The following is a 14958-nucleotide window of genomic DNA, read 5'->3' on the forward strand; positions in this document are numbered from 1 at the left end:
TTGGGATACCGACGATCGAATCTCGGGCAAGTAACATACCGATTGACAAAGGGAATTGCATACGGATTGATTGAATCCTCGACACCGTGGTTCATCCGATGAGATCATCATGGAGCATGTGGGAGCCAACATGGGTATCCAGATCCCGCTGTTGGTTATTGACCGGAGAGGCGTCTCGGTCATGTCTGCATGTCTCCCGAACCCGTAGGGTCTACACACTTAAGGTCCGGTGACGCTAGGGTTGTAGAGATATATGTATGCGGAAACCCGAAAGTTGTTCGGAGTCCCGGATGAGATCCCGGACGTCACGAGAGGTTCCGGAATGGTCCGGAGGTGAAGAATTATATATAGGAAGTCCAGTTTCGGCAACCGGGAAAGTTTCGGGGGTTGCCGGTATTGTACCGGGACCACCGGAAGGGTCCCGGGGGTCCACCGGGTGGGGCCACCTATCCCGGAGGGCCCCGTGGGCTGAAAGTGGAAGGGAACCAGCCCTTAGTGGGCTGGGGCGCCCCCCCTGGGCCTTTCCCCATGCGCCTAGGGTTGGGGAACCCTAGGGGGGAGTTCCCCCTTGCCTTGGGGGGCAAGGCAACCCCTTCCCCCCTTGTGGCCGCCCCCCCCCCCCCCTTGAGATCCCATCTCTTGGGGCCGGCGCCCCCCCAGGGGGCCTATATAAAGGGGGAGAGGGAGGGCAGCACACAACAGCCTTGGGCGCCTCCCTCCTCCCCTGCAACACCTCTCTCTCTCTCGCAGAAGCTCGGCGAAGCCCTGCCGGAGACCCGCTACATCCACCACCACGCCGTCGTGCTGTTGGATCTCCATCAACCTCTCCTTCCCCCTTGCTGGATCAAGAAGGAGGAGACGTCGCTGCACCGTACGTGTGTTGAACGCGGAGGTGTCGTACGTTCGGCACTCGGTCATCGGTGATTTGGATCACGGCGAGTACGACTCCGTCATCCACGTTCATTGGAACGCTTCCGCTCGCGATCTACAAGGGTATGTAGATGCACTCCCCTCCCCTCGTTGCTAGTATACTCCATAGATGCATCTTGGTGAGCGTAGGAAAATTTTAAATTATGCTACGATTCCCAATAGGTCCTGCCAGCGGTCCACACGAGGCCGGTCGCGCCACTCCTGGCGCGGGCCACGGTCATGCCAGCGTCCGCCTCCACGTCCTCCTCCGCGGTCGTAGCCCCGGTCGTTGCGCTCGGGGCGTCGACCGTAGCGTCCTTCCCGTATGGCTCTGAGCTCTTGACAGTCGCTGGTGTTGTGGGTGTTCAGGTTGTGGAAGGCGCAGAACGGTCGGCCGTTCTTGGATGACTCGGGCTGATCTCTGCCTTGCTTGGTGTCGGGCTCCGCTGCGAGCACCACTGCCTCCTTGTGCTTCACGTCCTTGGCCTTGGCCTTCTTCTCCTCCGCTCCTGCGGCTGGCAGCTCGAGGAGAGAAAGGCGCCCCTCCTCAGCTCTTGCGCACTTGGTCGCCAGGTTGAACAGCTCCTGAGATGTACAGAGCTCCTCGTGGATGGCGAGCTCTTCCTTCATCTTGACGTCACGGACGCCGTCTGAGAACGCGGAGATGATGGCTTCGTCCGTGACCTTCGGGATCTTGAGGTGGGTGTTGTTGAAGCGCTGGATGTACTTCTGGAGGGCCTCTCCTGGTTGTTCCTTGATGCGGCGTAGATCACCCGCAGCCGGTGGGCGGTCGCGAGTGCCCTGGAAGTTGGCGACGAAGCGGTCGCGCATCTCGTCCCAGGAGGAGATCGAGCCGTGCTGCAGGTTCAGGAGCCAGGAGCAAGCTCCATCCTTGAGAGCCATGGGAAACCAGTTCGCCATGGCTTTTTCGTCACCGTTGGCCGCTTCGATGCTCAGCTCATAGAGCTGCAGGAACTCCGCGGAGTCGGCAGTGCCGTCGTAGCGAGGAGGCAGATACGTCTTGAACTTGCCTAGCCAGGCGACGCTACGCAGCTCGGGGGTGAAGGCGCAGCAGCCGGCCGTGGTTGCCGGGGCCCGCTTCGGAGGTGGAGCTTGGTCTTGACGAGGTCCGCGCTGCGCCGCTGCAGGCGGCGCGAGGTCTTGACGAGGTGGCGCGGGGAGCGCAGGTGCAACTTCTCGCGGCCGCGGGATTTCTTGGCAGCTTTTCTCTTCGCGCGCGGGCGCCGGGCGCGGCGGATCACGCCGCGGAGCCACGCGCCTTGGTGCCAAGGCGCCGTCTTGGGGCTGAGGTGGTGGAGGCACGCCATGAGCCTCGTCGCCCATGCTGGTTGAGGGGAAGGTAGAGAGAGGGATGGCACCGGGGAGCCCCCTGCGGCGCGGACGAGCTCGGCGACGCGGTCGAGCCACTCCTCGTAGAGGTCGTCGACGGGGCGGTAGCGCAGCAGCTTGTTCGCCGCGAGGAGCGCGGCCCGTGCCTCCATGGGAGCGCGGCGCGCGTGAGACGAAGAACCGGCAGGGGTCAGTGATGGAGTAGCGGTGCGGCCGTCCTGCCGCACCGAAGGATGGAGCGAGGACGCCTACTGCTCGTTCCTGTGACACCCAAAATTTTTGGCCTTATTTTTATTTATTAAAATGTTGCCAGGAAATAAAACTTTTCCAATTGTCAAGTTTTACCTTTTGTGACTTTTGGATTTTTTGCCCCTAGTGGGAAAAACCTTCAAAGGTATTGTTGGACTTGATTTCTCTCTATTATGAAACAATTATTTATCAGTGGATTCAAATGTTGCAAGATTTATTTTCTCAAAACTTTGCTCTTATAAAATGATTTCTTCTGCATTGGGAGCCCATTTGCACTACAACCATTTGATAAATGCTCCTAAAAATTCCACCAAAATTTGGGGATGTCAGGTGATGTTTCCACATCACTTTTATGCAAAGATATCTTCTGGCCATTGGAGATTTTGGGCTCTACCCCAACTTTTCCAATCTGGTCCAGTAGGCACTTTTGCACTACAACCCATTTAAATATTCTTCAAAAAAATTCTTCCAAGTGTTTGGAGATGTCAGTGGATGCATACCATTCATCTTCAAGCAAACACCCAGTGATGTTCCTTGGAAAATTTGAGTGGATCAACCTCTTTTGCATTCTGGTCCAATTTGATGATTTGCACTGCAACCATACTTTTCCTTGCTCTAGTAACCCTGAGCTTTTTCCTACTTGTAGCCCTCCCTACCAAACTCTTAAGTCCAGGAGATTGAGCTCATTGGAGATTTTTAAATGCATGTGCTAAACCCTTTTTCTTTCTGCCCTAAACTGGAGTTTTGCAAAACTTGCACTATCAACTTTCTGTTTTTGCCAAACTAATCTTACCACCATCTCCTGCATCTAAAGAGACACTGATCTGGAGACTTTGGCCACTCCAAGAGTTGCCTAAGTGCATCTGGCATTCTGTCGAACACCTGGTGTGCACAGTCTGTTTTGGCATGAGTTCCTTGTTTGCACTGTGGACTTGCTCCGATGACCCAACAATCATGTCCACTGATCTCCTAGCCACCCCTACCCTTGTTCTGTTCTTTTCCAGCCCCAACCAAGCTCTCTAGAGCGTACTGGCATTCCGTCGAGCACCTGCCGTGCGTGCTCTGGGCGCGCCCAGAGCGCACGTTTTGCACGCGCGCGCACCACGCCGCACTGCCGCACTCGACGCGACCCGACCCTGGCCCCCTCTGCATCGCTGAACCGCGCACTAGCCGCCCCCTGCTCAACGATCCCTCTGACGCCCTGCTGCGCCGCTGGCCGCGCCCTTGGCGGCACACCGGCGTCGGCAGCGGATTCCGCCGCGGACGGCGCCGCCAAAGCCACCAGCGCACGACAGCTGCCTCAGAGCACAGGCCGCGCTTATCCTCCCGCTCGTCGGAACACGTTCGTCGCCGCCACGATGCCCTGCAACTACAGCAACGGCTGTCGCCGGCGATCCTATCTTCTGCCGCCACGGCCCGACCTCGAGCGCCTATATAAAGGGTCCCCGAGCTCATCCCAGGCTTCAGACGACATCAGACACTTCCCGTGAGACTCCCCTAGCAGTAGATTGACCGGAGAGGACCGTCCTCCTCAACTCCGGCCAGCTCGGCCGCCGCCAAGCTCCGGTGCGATTCGTCGCAACCGGCCACACTTTCGCCCAGGTAGCACCACCAGTAGCTTCCTATGGTTCTTGCGGAGCTGCCCAGCTACTCAACTTCGATCGGAGACCACCGGAACGCCAAAGTCACTTCACCACCGTAGCTTTCCTCCGCCGCGGAGCTCGCCGCCGGCGATTCCTGCCACCTCCGTCGACCCAACCACCACCCAAAGGACCGCCTCGGTCTAGCTGTTCCATCCCTGCCCTTGGATGCCCGCGAGGCGCTGCCGTTCGTCGACGGCGATCGCCGGAGCCCCGCGCCGGTCGGGCACAGAGAAAGGAGGGAGAGGGAGACCAGTCAAACCTGACCAGTGGGCCCTCTGAACCCACTGTCAGTGACCCGCTTCCCCGCTCTCTTTGGTTAAGTGGTAGCGCAAAGACCGGAGTACGTCTCCCCTGTTTTGAAAACGTATTTCCCTCGAATCGTTTTCCTTTTCAGGTTTTATTTAAAAACAGAATTTGACCAAACTTTGACCAGCTCAAATTTGATTCTTTTTCCTACCTCTCTCAAATTTCATCTAGTTTATTTTAAGATTTATTTCAAAAATATTTGAGACAGGTTTCGGTACTGTGTTTGAAATATTTGTTATTTGTGTATTTTGCAAAATAGGATTTTTTTGGAGGAAAGGAAAGCTTCCAATAAGTGCATCCTTGCATACCCTTGAAGGCAAGCATTTCTGAAACTCTGGCATAATATTTTGTTGTGGTGTTTGGATGCGATCACAACACCTTTTGACTTGGAGTGTGTGATAGTTTATGTATCGAGGTGGTCTCGTGCATAGGTGCACTTTGGAGTTGTTTTGTGATCAACAATGGATACACTAGTGATTTGGGTCCTCCTCGTGAGCTTCTCTTGCACACCGGTAGGGAGCCGGGAAAGTCGTGGTCTTGGGTAGACACGAGCTTGTCCCTAACCCCTCGTCGAGACGAGTATCCCCGGCATAGCATGGTGAGGCTCGAGGAGTGGTGATTTGTTTCACTAGCGGTAATATTGTTGGTGGATTCTTGGACCACCTGAGTCGGTTGTAGACCGAGTCTTGATCAATAGCTTCCTTCTTTGTCGATACCACCACTTGTCCCTGCAGGGGACAGGGTATGGTTCAGTAGGTTGTCAACCCCTTTCCAAAGCACACACCGTACAGAGAGGCTGTGATGAGGGTCCCATGGCCATGGATTAAAGCCAGTCATCCGGTCCGGGGGCATGGGTGTTTCGGTTGTAGCCGAAGGGGATAGCTTCCCCAGTTTGCGCGCGGTATAAATTTTGTGATCCCATGCTACGTCGAGGTTGTAGCCTCCCCACTTAGAGTTTTGCTTAGCAGGTGTCGTGGGTGATTCCTGACACTGGTGAGTTAAGCTGGTGTGTGCAGGTCAGGCGTGTTTTCAATCAAAAGACCGTAGACGGAATTAGTCCCGAGGGACTGAGTAATCCCGTTACTCGTGGAAAATGGTATTACCTCTGCAGATGATATATCCTGTTAGATGAGTCTCTCGGATGGAGGACGATTTTACTAGAACTCTATAACGGCATTCGGTTGGAGATACGGCTTGACTAAATTATCGACTTTCGGATGGAGAAACGACTGTGCTAAATATTATTTATGATTGTGGCCCCTATGAATTATGATCTTTATTATTCTGGACTGACCTTTTATTTTATGTATATGATTGAGTATCCCTGGGATGGTCCTACCTCCTGGATATTCGCTGTGATTATTTTTCTTACAAGCCCTTTATGTGGTGTCGCTCAGACGCCCGACTGCGGCATGCTTGTTGTTCTTTTATCTTTTATAAGCCCTTTATGTGGTGCCGCCCCGACGCCCGACTGCGGCATTATTATTTCTGCATTTTCCGCTCGAGGAGTCTTTCAGACACTCGTTTGGCACCAATATTACTATTCTGCAGTTTCCGCTCGAGGCGTCATTCAGACCCTCGCTTGGCACCCAGTATTTTAAGTTGAATTATTTTAACCACACGTGTGCGTCATGGTTTTTCGTATATTTCGTGACAAACGTGTGATCACATAATATTCTGGAGCATGTCTGATATTTATTATACCCGTGTTCTTAATGTTTGCGAGTACATTCAAACGTACTCACTGGCTTGTCCCTGGCTATTGTCTTGGCCAGATTCTTTGCTTGGAGATCAGCATCGCGGTGACAACCTCGGAAACCGCGTGTTAACGTTTGCAGCCTCGCGAAGATAGGAGTTATCCTGGTCAGCTGTTCTTGTGGGAAATGGAGTCCCATAGACGCAGATGTATCCAACCGCTTCCGCCCCCAACCGCTAGTAACCTAGTGTTGTACTCCTAGGCCTAAATGGTCTTGTACTACATATTTTTTTTACTTGCTTGGAATTCTTGTATCAAGTTGGTACCTCATCAGCTAACAGTAATCCTGGGACTGATGAGCGCACAGGCCGTTTTTCTGGGAACTTGTATCCCAAAATCCGGTCGTGACAGTTCCCCGCCGGGCCGGTGGCAGCGTTGGTGGCGGGAGACGGAGAACGACAAGGTGGCCCGCCAACGGGAGCCGTCTGAGCGACGGGGGCGGTGAGGGCAGCCCGACGCTCAGCTCGAGCACGGCGAGCGTCCGCAATGGAGACGACGGAGCGACAAACTGATGGAAAGGAAGTTCCGGCGCACCCGTACCTGGCGCGCCAAATGTCGGATGTGGGGTTCCGGCAAACCCTTAAGGTTCGAACACTGGGGTGCGCGCGAAGTCTTTCCCTCCTACCGATCTACGCCCTAGCTCGCTAAGATCTCGCGGACGAACTCGACTAACTCGCAACACAGAAAGACACGGGATTTATACTGGTTCGGGCCACCGTTGTGGTGTAATACCCTACTCCAGTGTGGTGGTGGATGGATTGCCTCTTGGGCTGATGATGAACAGTACAAATGAAGAACAGCCTCCCGAGGTTGAGGTGTTCTTGTGCGTACGAGCTTGTGCGCGTCTCTGGATCCGATGGCTACTACTGTGGTGGCTAGACCTATTTATAGAGGCCCTGGTCCTTTTCCCAAATATCGAGCGGGAAGGGAGCCAACAACGGCGGGCAAATTTGAAGGGGGACAGCTAGTACAAGCTATCCTGACAAAAGCGGTCTTCGCGTGCGAAAAGCTCCGGTGGTGACGCCGTCTTGGGCTCCATGATGACCTCCGTCTTGCCGTCCTTCTGGTCTTGGTCTCGTTGCGCCAATATAGCAACCTTTGCATGATGCCTCGGTACTCTTCGCCTGCGCTGGCCTGCTTAGCACCAAAGAGGAAATAAGGACGTTGCGCGCGCTGGCGCCCGCCTGGTGTCGTGCGTCATTGCTCACGTCACGAGAGCCTCGTGAGGTGTTGCCCTGCCTTGATATCTCCGCTCCTCGTGAGCCTGCCTGGCTAGGCTACTCCAGAGGAGGTCTTGCGTCGTCCGCCTCGCGAGGGTCTTGGATGCCTTGTTGATGAAGATGGGCCGTACGGCCTGCTAGCTTAGCCACGATGTAGGCCGCAGGCAGGCAAGTCTGGGGACCCCCGTTTCCAGAAGGCCGACATGCCCGCTGGTCGGTGGCACATTGGCCTCTCCACATCCAACAACACACCCTCGCCCGCCTGCTTCGTCGCCGACGCCGCCGGTCATTTTTTCCGATAGAAAAAGGATACATACATAGTTCTAGCGTTCACAGATAAAAAAAAGATCAAGTACTCGTCGCTTCCCGACTCTGACTCAGTAATGTCCTCCTCTGACGTCTGAATGTAGGCGTCAGCATACCGCTCGTCCTTGAAGTCCCACCCCGACGTTTCTCGTAGCTTCAGTTTCAATTGAGTGGCCTGCTTCCGCGCACGCTTGTTCTCCCGATAGGCGGCTCGCTCCGTCCTCCTCGCCTCCCTCTCCGTCCTCCTTTGCTTGTAGAACTGGCGCTCGTCGACGATATCCTGCGGGAAGCGTTCGCGCCACACCACCATGGCTTCCACGTCCATCTCGGCGATGGCGAGGCGACGCTGCCGCCTTCGGTGGACACGACGATCCTCGTCGGTGAAAAGCCGCGGGAGAGGCGCGAGATCCTGCGCCCGCTGGCTCGACACGTTGGGAAAATTCATCTCCCGACGAGGCCTCAGGAGGCGCCACGCCGCCACGTCGTGCGCGCGGGCCGCCTCCTCTGCGGTGTCGAAGGTGCCGACGACGAGGCGTTTCTCGCCAAACCAGATCTCGGAGGAGAAGGCGCCGGAGCGGCGCTCGCGGACTCCGCGAAAATCCGAAGCGCCCAGGCGGCGCATCGACATGGTGGCGCAGAGGCGGCGAGGCTAGTGAAAGGGGGCGAGACGAGTGGGCGGCGGGCAGAGTGTGGAGGGAGTGCCTTCTTATAACGAGCGCCGGCCACGGCGCGCCAAAACAAGCGCGCGAACCTTTCCCGCGCGCTGGAGCGCCAAAACCAGCGCGCACTAGGCCGATTTTTTCCCGCGCGCGAACCTTTCCCGCGCGCTGGAGCGCCAAAACCAGGACGACGACATGACCGCTGACATGATCTAAAGCGCGCGCGGTTATGAAATGGATCGGCGCGTTGGGCGCACTGCCGACCCAAATCTAAAAGAGGACGGACGCCGGGCAGACGGCCAATCCAAACGGACAAAATACGAATAAAAGTGCCGTCCATTTGGATCGGCCCGTTGGAGTTGGTCTAACGCCCAGAAACCTGTATTACCACGGCCCGCGATTTGTTGGATGGATCTGTCGGTGACTCCTGGCGACGTACACGCGCAAACTTGAATGTGGACGGATGCGAGCGTGACTGGCGAACTGTAGGCAGATGGTAGTATGGCTAACTTGGTGCCGACGGGCGACGGCCGACCATTGCTGGATTCCCCTACCACCACGCACACGTCCTACCGTCCTAGATGGGCTCCCTCTGTACTGTAGGTACACCCGAACTGTATATGGGGCAACGCACGCACAGGCGCCGACCGAATTTTCAATGGCCCCTCGCACCGGCCTGCGCTCCATGGCACGTGCCAGATCGCCCGCCGTACGATCGAAACGGGCAGAGCGGCAGGTCTTATCAGCCAGCGGCGCTTCACGGCCGCGGCACGTTTGGCTGCCCCCACGGCCAGGCCAAGCCAGGCCCCAGCGCAAAAGTGGCGGCGACATTCAACTCGGATCTGAAGCAGCGACAGTCGCGCACGTCCGCCCTGATCCTGTGACATGGGGCAGCACATGTTGCGGAGGGCACGGCAGAGGTCGGCAGCGCTTGCTTCTGCCTGTGGGCAGGCACTGCTGTATCTGGCATGTTTTCCTCTCTGTCGCAACTGTAGAGAATGATTTGGTGCGTGGATGATTGATTGATCGTATAGTAGACACACGTGTGTATATATATATATATATATATAGATACAAGAGGTGCGATCGGTATCCTGTCTCCTAAAATACACGTACATACGGAGGGAGACAGACACTACAGGTACTGCATACGAAACCCAGACCTACGTACATGTACATATGTTCAACACCCCCCCTCCAGTCGAAGTGTTGCCGGTGACGCAGAGACTGGACCGAAAACCCTTGAATGTCGAGGTGGGTAGTCCCTTCGTCATAACATCGACGAACTGCTGATCGGTGGGCACATGAAGAACTCGAACACGACCAAGTGCGACGTGCTCCCTCACGAAGTGAATGTCGAGCTCAATATGCTTCGTCCGTCGGTGATGGACAGGGTTGGCAGCGAGGTAAACCGCGAAGACGTTGTCACAGTAGACAAGTGTCGCCTTGGTAACCTCACATAGCAACTCCTGAAGTAGTTGTCGTAGCCAAGAGCACTCCGCGACAGCGTTGGCCACAGCCCGGTACTCAGCCTCGGCGCTCGATCATGAGACCGTGGGTTGTCGTTTAGACGACCACGAAATCAGAGAGGGCCCGAGGTAGACGCAGTAGCCGGAAGTGAAGCGTCGAGTGTCGGGACACCCAGCCCAGTCGGCGTCGGAGTAGGCGACAAGGCTGGTGTCAGGTGATGCCGTCAGGGTGAGACCCATAGCTGTGGTGCCACGTATGTACCGAAGAATACGTTTCACCAAAGCCCAATGAGTATCACGAGGAGCATGCATATGAAGGCACACCTGCTGGACAGAATGTCCGGACGCGTCGGCGTGAGGTACTGAAGCGCACCGACGATGGAGCGGTAGAAGGGAGTGTCGGACGCCGGAGAACCCTCGACCGCGGACACCTTAGCCTTCGTGTCGACAGGCGTAGGAGCAGGCTTGCAGTTAAGCATGCCCGCTCGCTCCAGAAGCTCGTAGGCGTACTTCTGCTGGTGCAGGAAGAAGCCAGTGGCCCGGCGCACAACCTCGATGCCGAGGAAGTTGTAACATCCCAAAGTTTCAATTTAAAATGTTATACATAGGACATCATATGCATATCATATTTTATTTGCATTTTGGTTTTGGATCCTAAAAATCCTAAGCAACTCAAGGACCCACGGAGAGAGTGGGGATTTTATTATTTTCATATTTGAGTTTTCTCAAATATTGAAAGTAGGATCATATTGATTTTAATTATTTTTTCTCTCCGAAAATATTTCAATATAAAAATAAATGAGAGGAGATAATATGACTTCTCCAAAATAAAAGAAATATTGGAGGAAAAATGTTAAAATCAAACAAATAATTTTATTTGGATTTTATTGCTATTTTATTTGAATTAGAAAAATATGCATTTTTCAAAATTGCATTTTTAGGCCAAGAAAATGTTCACTACATTCTAAATATTTTATTAAGACGATGAAAATTGTTTTTGGCATTTTTAGAATTTTTCTTATATTCATTTAGTATTTTCTTTCGGCGGAATTTTATTTTAAAAAAACTTCCCGCACCGAACCGGGCCGAAGCCCAGCTGGCCCAGCACCGCGTCGCCCCTGACCCCGAGCCGGAGACCGACTCCCGCACGCCGCCGTTGCCACCCCGGACACCGCCGCCGCCTTGCCCCCTCCCCAAGCCACCCCTCCCCCTCGCCCCTTTAAAAGCCGCCGCCGCCGCCCCCACATCGCCACCCCGCCCACCGCAGCAGCAGCAACTGTGACGCCCCCGTTTTGACCGTACACTAATCATACACGCAAATGTGTACGATTAAGATCGAGGACTCACGGGAAGATATCACAACACAACTCTAGACACAAATTAAAATAAAACAAGCTTTATATTACAAGTCAGGGGCCTCGAAGGCTCGAATACATAAGCTCGAAAACACAAGAGTCAGTGGAAGCAATAATATCTGAGTACAGACATAAGTTAAACAAGATTGCCTTAAGAAGGCTAGCACAAAAGTAGCAACGATCGAAAAGGCAAGGCCTCCTGCCTGGGACCTCCTAACTACTCCTCGAAGCCGAACTCCACGTAGAATCATCCTCGGGATCTCTAGCTCCTGTACTCCAGCATCTGGTTGCGACAACCAGGTATAGAAAGGGGAAAAGAGGGAGAAAAGCAACCGTGAGTACTCATCCAAAGTACTCGCAAGCAAGGATCTACACTACATATGCCTGGGTATATGTGTAAAGGGCCATATCGGTGGACTGAACTGCAGAATGCTAGAATAAGGGGGGATAGCTAATCCTGTCGAAGACTACGCTTCAGGCCACCTCCATCTTGCAGCATGTAGAAGAGAGTAGATGGTAAGTTCACCAAGTAGCATCACATAGCATAATCCTACCCGGCGATCCCCTCCTCGTCACCCTGTTAGAGAGCGATCACCGGGTTATATCTGGTTCTTGGAAGGGTGTGTTTTATTAAGTATCCGGTTCTAGTTGTCATAAGGTCAAGGTACAACTCCGGGTCGTCCTTTTACCGAGGGACACGGCTATTCGAATAGATAAACTTCCCTGCAGGGGTGCACCACATAACCCAACACGCTCGATCCCATTTGGCCGGACACACTTTTCTGGGTCATGCCCGGCCGCGGAAGATCAACACGTCGCAGCCCCACCTAGGCTCAACAGAGAGGTCAGCACGCCGGTCTAAATCCTATGCGCGCAGGGGTCTGGGCCCATCGCCCATTGCACACCTGCACGTTGCGTACGCGGCCGGAAGCAGACCTAGCCCAGCAGGCGTTCCAGTCCAATCCGGCGCGCGCCGCTTCGTCGCTGACGTCAAGAAGAGCTTCGGCTGATACCACGACGTCGAGTGCCCATAACTGTTCCCGCGTAGTTGGTTAGTGCGTATAGACCAAATGGCCAGACTCAGATCAAATACCAAGATCTCGTTAAGCGTGTTAAGTATCCGCGAACGCCGACCAGGGCCAGGCCCACCTCTCTCCTAGGTGGTCTCAACCTGCCCTGTCACTCCGCCACAAAGTAACAGTCGGGGGCCGTCAGGAACCCATGCCCACCTCTACTGGGATGGAGCCACCTGTCCTTTCAGCCCCCTCATCAGAATCACTTGCGGGTACTCAACGAGCTGACCCGACTTTAGTCACCACATGTGTCATGTATATAAAGTATATAGTATATACCCGTGATCACCTCCTGAAGTGATCACGGCCCAGTAGTATAGCATGGCAGACGGACAAGAGTGTAGGGCCACTGATGGAACACTAGCATCCTATACTAAGCAGTAGGATAGCAGGTAAGGGTAACAACTGTAGCAACAATGACAGGCTATGCATCAGGATAGGATTAACGGAAAGCAGTAACATGCTACACTACTCTAATGCAAGCAGTATAGAGAAGAATAGGCGATATCTGGTGATCAAGGGGGGTGGCTTGCCTGGTTGCTCTGGCAACAAGGAGGGGTCGTCAACTCCGTAGTCGAACTGGGCAGCAGCGGCGTCGGTCTCGTAGTCTACCGGAGAGAAGAGGGGGAAGAAACAGTAAATTCAATGCAAACATAAGCATGACGATGCATGACATGACAATGAGTGGTGTCAGGTGTGCCCTAACGCGGTAGTAGGCGATACCGGGGAAGTGGAAACATCCGGGAAAGTATCCCCGTGTTTCACGTTTTCGGACAGATGAGCCGGAGGTGAAATGTTGCAGGTTCGCTATGCTAGGGATGTGTGGCGGACGAACGGGCTGCGTATTCGGATTCGTCTCGACGTTCTGAGCAACTTTCATGTACAAAGTATTTACATCCGAGTTACGGATTATTTTATATGATTTTTATAAGTTTAAATAATTTTCTAAATTTCCAGGATTTATTTTAATTCGAAAATAAAAGAGAAATTGCTAAATGTACCCAGCCCTGTGTACACAGCAGTTTACACAGGGGCTGACATGTGGGCCAGGGGGACCCAGTTGACCAGTCAAGGTTTGACTGGTCAACAGGGGGTGGGGCCCCCGTGTCATTGACAGATTAGGCTAAACAGGGTTTAATTAAGTTAACTAGTGATTAGGTTATTCTAATTATGATTAATTAAGTTAATTAATTCTTTAATTAATTAGTTAATTAATATTTTTATTATTGTTATTATATTTTTCTAATTTTTTTTATAAAAACGTTCTGGGCAGTGGGCCCCGTTTGGCAGTGGCCCAGAGGCCTATGCGGGTTCGGCCAGCGGGTGCGGGCGCACCGGAGCGAGCACTCGCCCGCAGGGCGGGACGAGGCCGCCAGGGCACCGACGGCGGGGCACGCCGGCGCGGCCAGCCGGGGACACGGCGGGCGGAGGCGAGGGGTGGCGCCGGTGCGGCCATTGGCGTGCGGGCGGCGCGGTGGCGCGGCCATGGGAGGAGGAGAGGGCGGAGACGAGGCACACCGAGGCACGGGGCCATGGGGCGCCGGCCGGAGCGGGACGCGGGTAGGAGGCCGGAGTGGTGGTGGCGGTAGCGCCGCAGCACAGCAACAGCTGTTGCAGCCCGCGATGGGGCAAGGCCAGGAGCGGCAAGGGGCCGTCGGCGTGGCCGACGCGGTGGTGCACGTGCGACAGAGGAGGAGAGGAGGAGTCGGGGCACGGGGTCTCACCCCGATGTAGGGGAGTGGCAGTGGGGCGCGGGGAGGAGGTCGTGGACGACGGCGACGACGGAGTGGAGAAGAGGACGACGAGGCGACGACGATTCGGGGAAGACGGTGAGGGGCTCCGGCGGTGCGGTCCTCGTGCGGCGGGGTCGAGGTAGTTCCGGGCGGGGTCCCGTGACAGCGTGGTCGTGGACGGGCGGCAGGGCGCCGGTGGGCCGGCGGGAGGGGCCGCGAGGGGGGGGGGTGGCGGCGACGTCGAGGCGGCGATGGGGCGATGGGATCGGGGGGGTTGCCCCGATCCAGATCGGGGAAGGGCGAGAGAGATCGAGAGGGAGTGGGGGGAGTGGGTGCGGGTCACGGGTTAGGGTTTGACCGGGGTGGGGGTTATGGTGGAGTGAGGGGGCGGCCTGGGCCGGTTTGGGCCGGCCTGGCTAGTAGCTGGGCCGACTGGCCTAGTGGGGAGGGGGATTCCTTTTTCCTGTTTTGTTTTGTATTTTCTTTTCTTTTTATTTATTTTCCCTTTACTGTTTTCATTTAAAGTTTCTTTTATTTTAGTTTTATAAAATACCCAGTGAACACCTAAATTAGTATTGCTAATCAGTCCACTGCCACAATTATTTTGGCACACTACTAATTTAGTTTTATTATTATAACTTTATAAAAGGCGTCTAATTAATTGTTTTTGCTGTCATTTCTATTACTTTAGTGCATTTAAATATTTTATTAAAAGATAATTTATCCACCAACATTTACTAAGGATTATTTGACACATTAGGAACAATTTAGTTTTGACTTTGAAAACTTTAATTGTTTAACTTAAATTCAATTTTTGAATATGAATCGTTTCGAACTAACGCGAGATTATCAACAGTAATCTGAGGTGACGTGGCATCGTTAACGTGGGGTCACTGCAGCCTAATTATCCGGGCGTCACAGCAGCAGCGC

General features: G+C 54.2%; 1 protein-coding gene across 1 annotated transcript; it reads right to left on the bottom strand.

Annotated features, from left to right (window-relative positions):
• Positions 1 to 7719: 7719 nt before the first annotated feature.
• Positions 7720 to 8367, bottom strand: LOC109759473 (uncharacterized). The gene has a single exon (XM_020318296.1). The coding sequence runs from the start codon at positions 8365 to 8367 to the stop codon at positions 7720 to 7722; it is 648 nt and encodes a 215-aa protein (XP_020173885.1).
• Positions 8368 to 14958: the final 6591 nt, after the last annotated feature.

This window comes from Aegilops tauschii, chromosome 2 (genome assembly GCF_002575655.3).
Source record: "Aegilops tauschii subsp. strangulata cultivar AL8/78 chromosome 2, Aet v6.0, whole genome shotgun sequence".
Lineage (NCBI taxonomy): Eukaryota > Viridiplantae > Streptophyta > Magnoliopsida > Poales > Poaceae > Aegilops > Aegilops tauschii.

Coding starts and splice junctions, on each gene's coding strand:
- LOC109759473 (XM_020318296.1), bottom strand. CDS start 8,367: ATGTCGATGCGCCGCCTGGGCGCTTCGGATTTTCGCGGAGTCCGCGAG.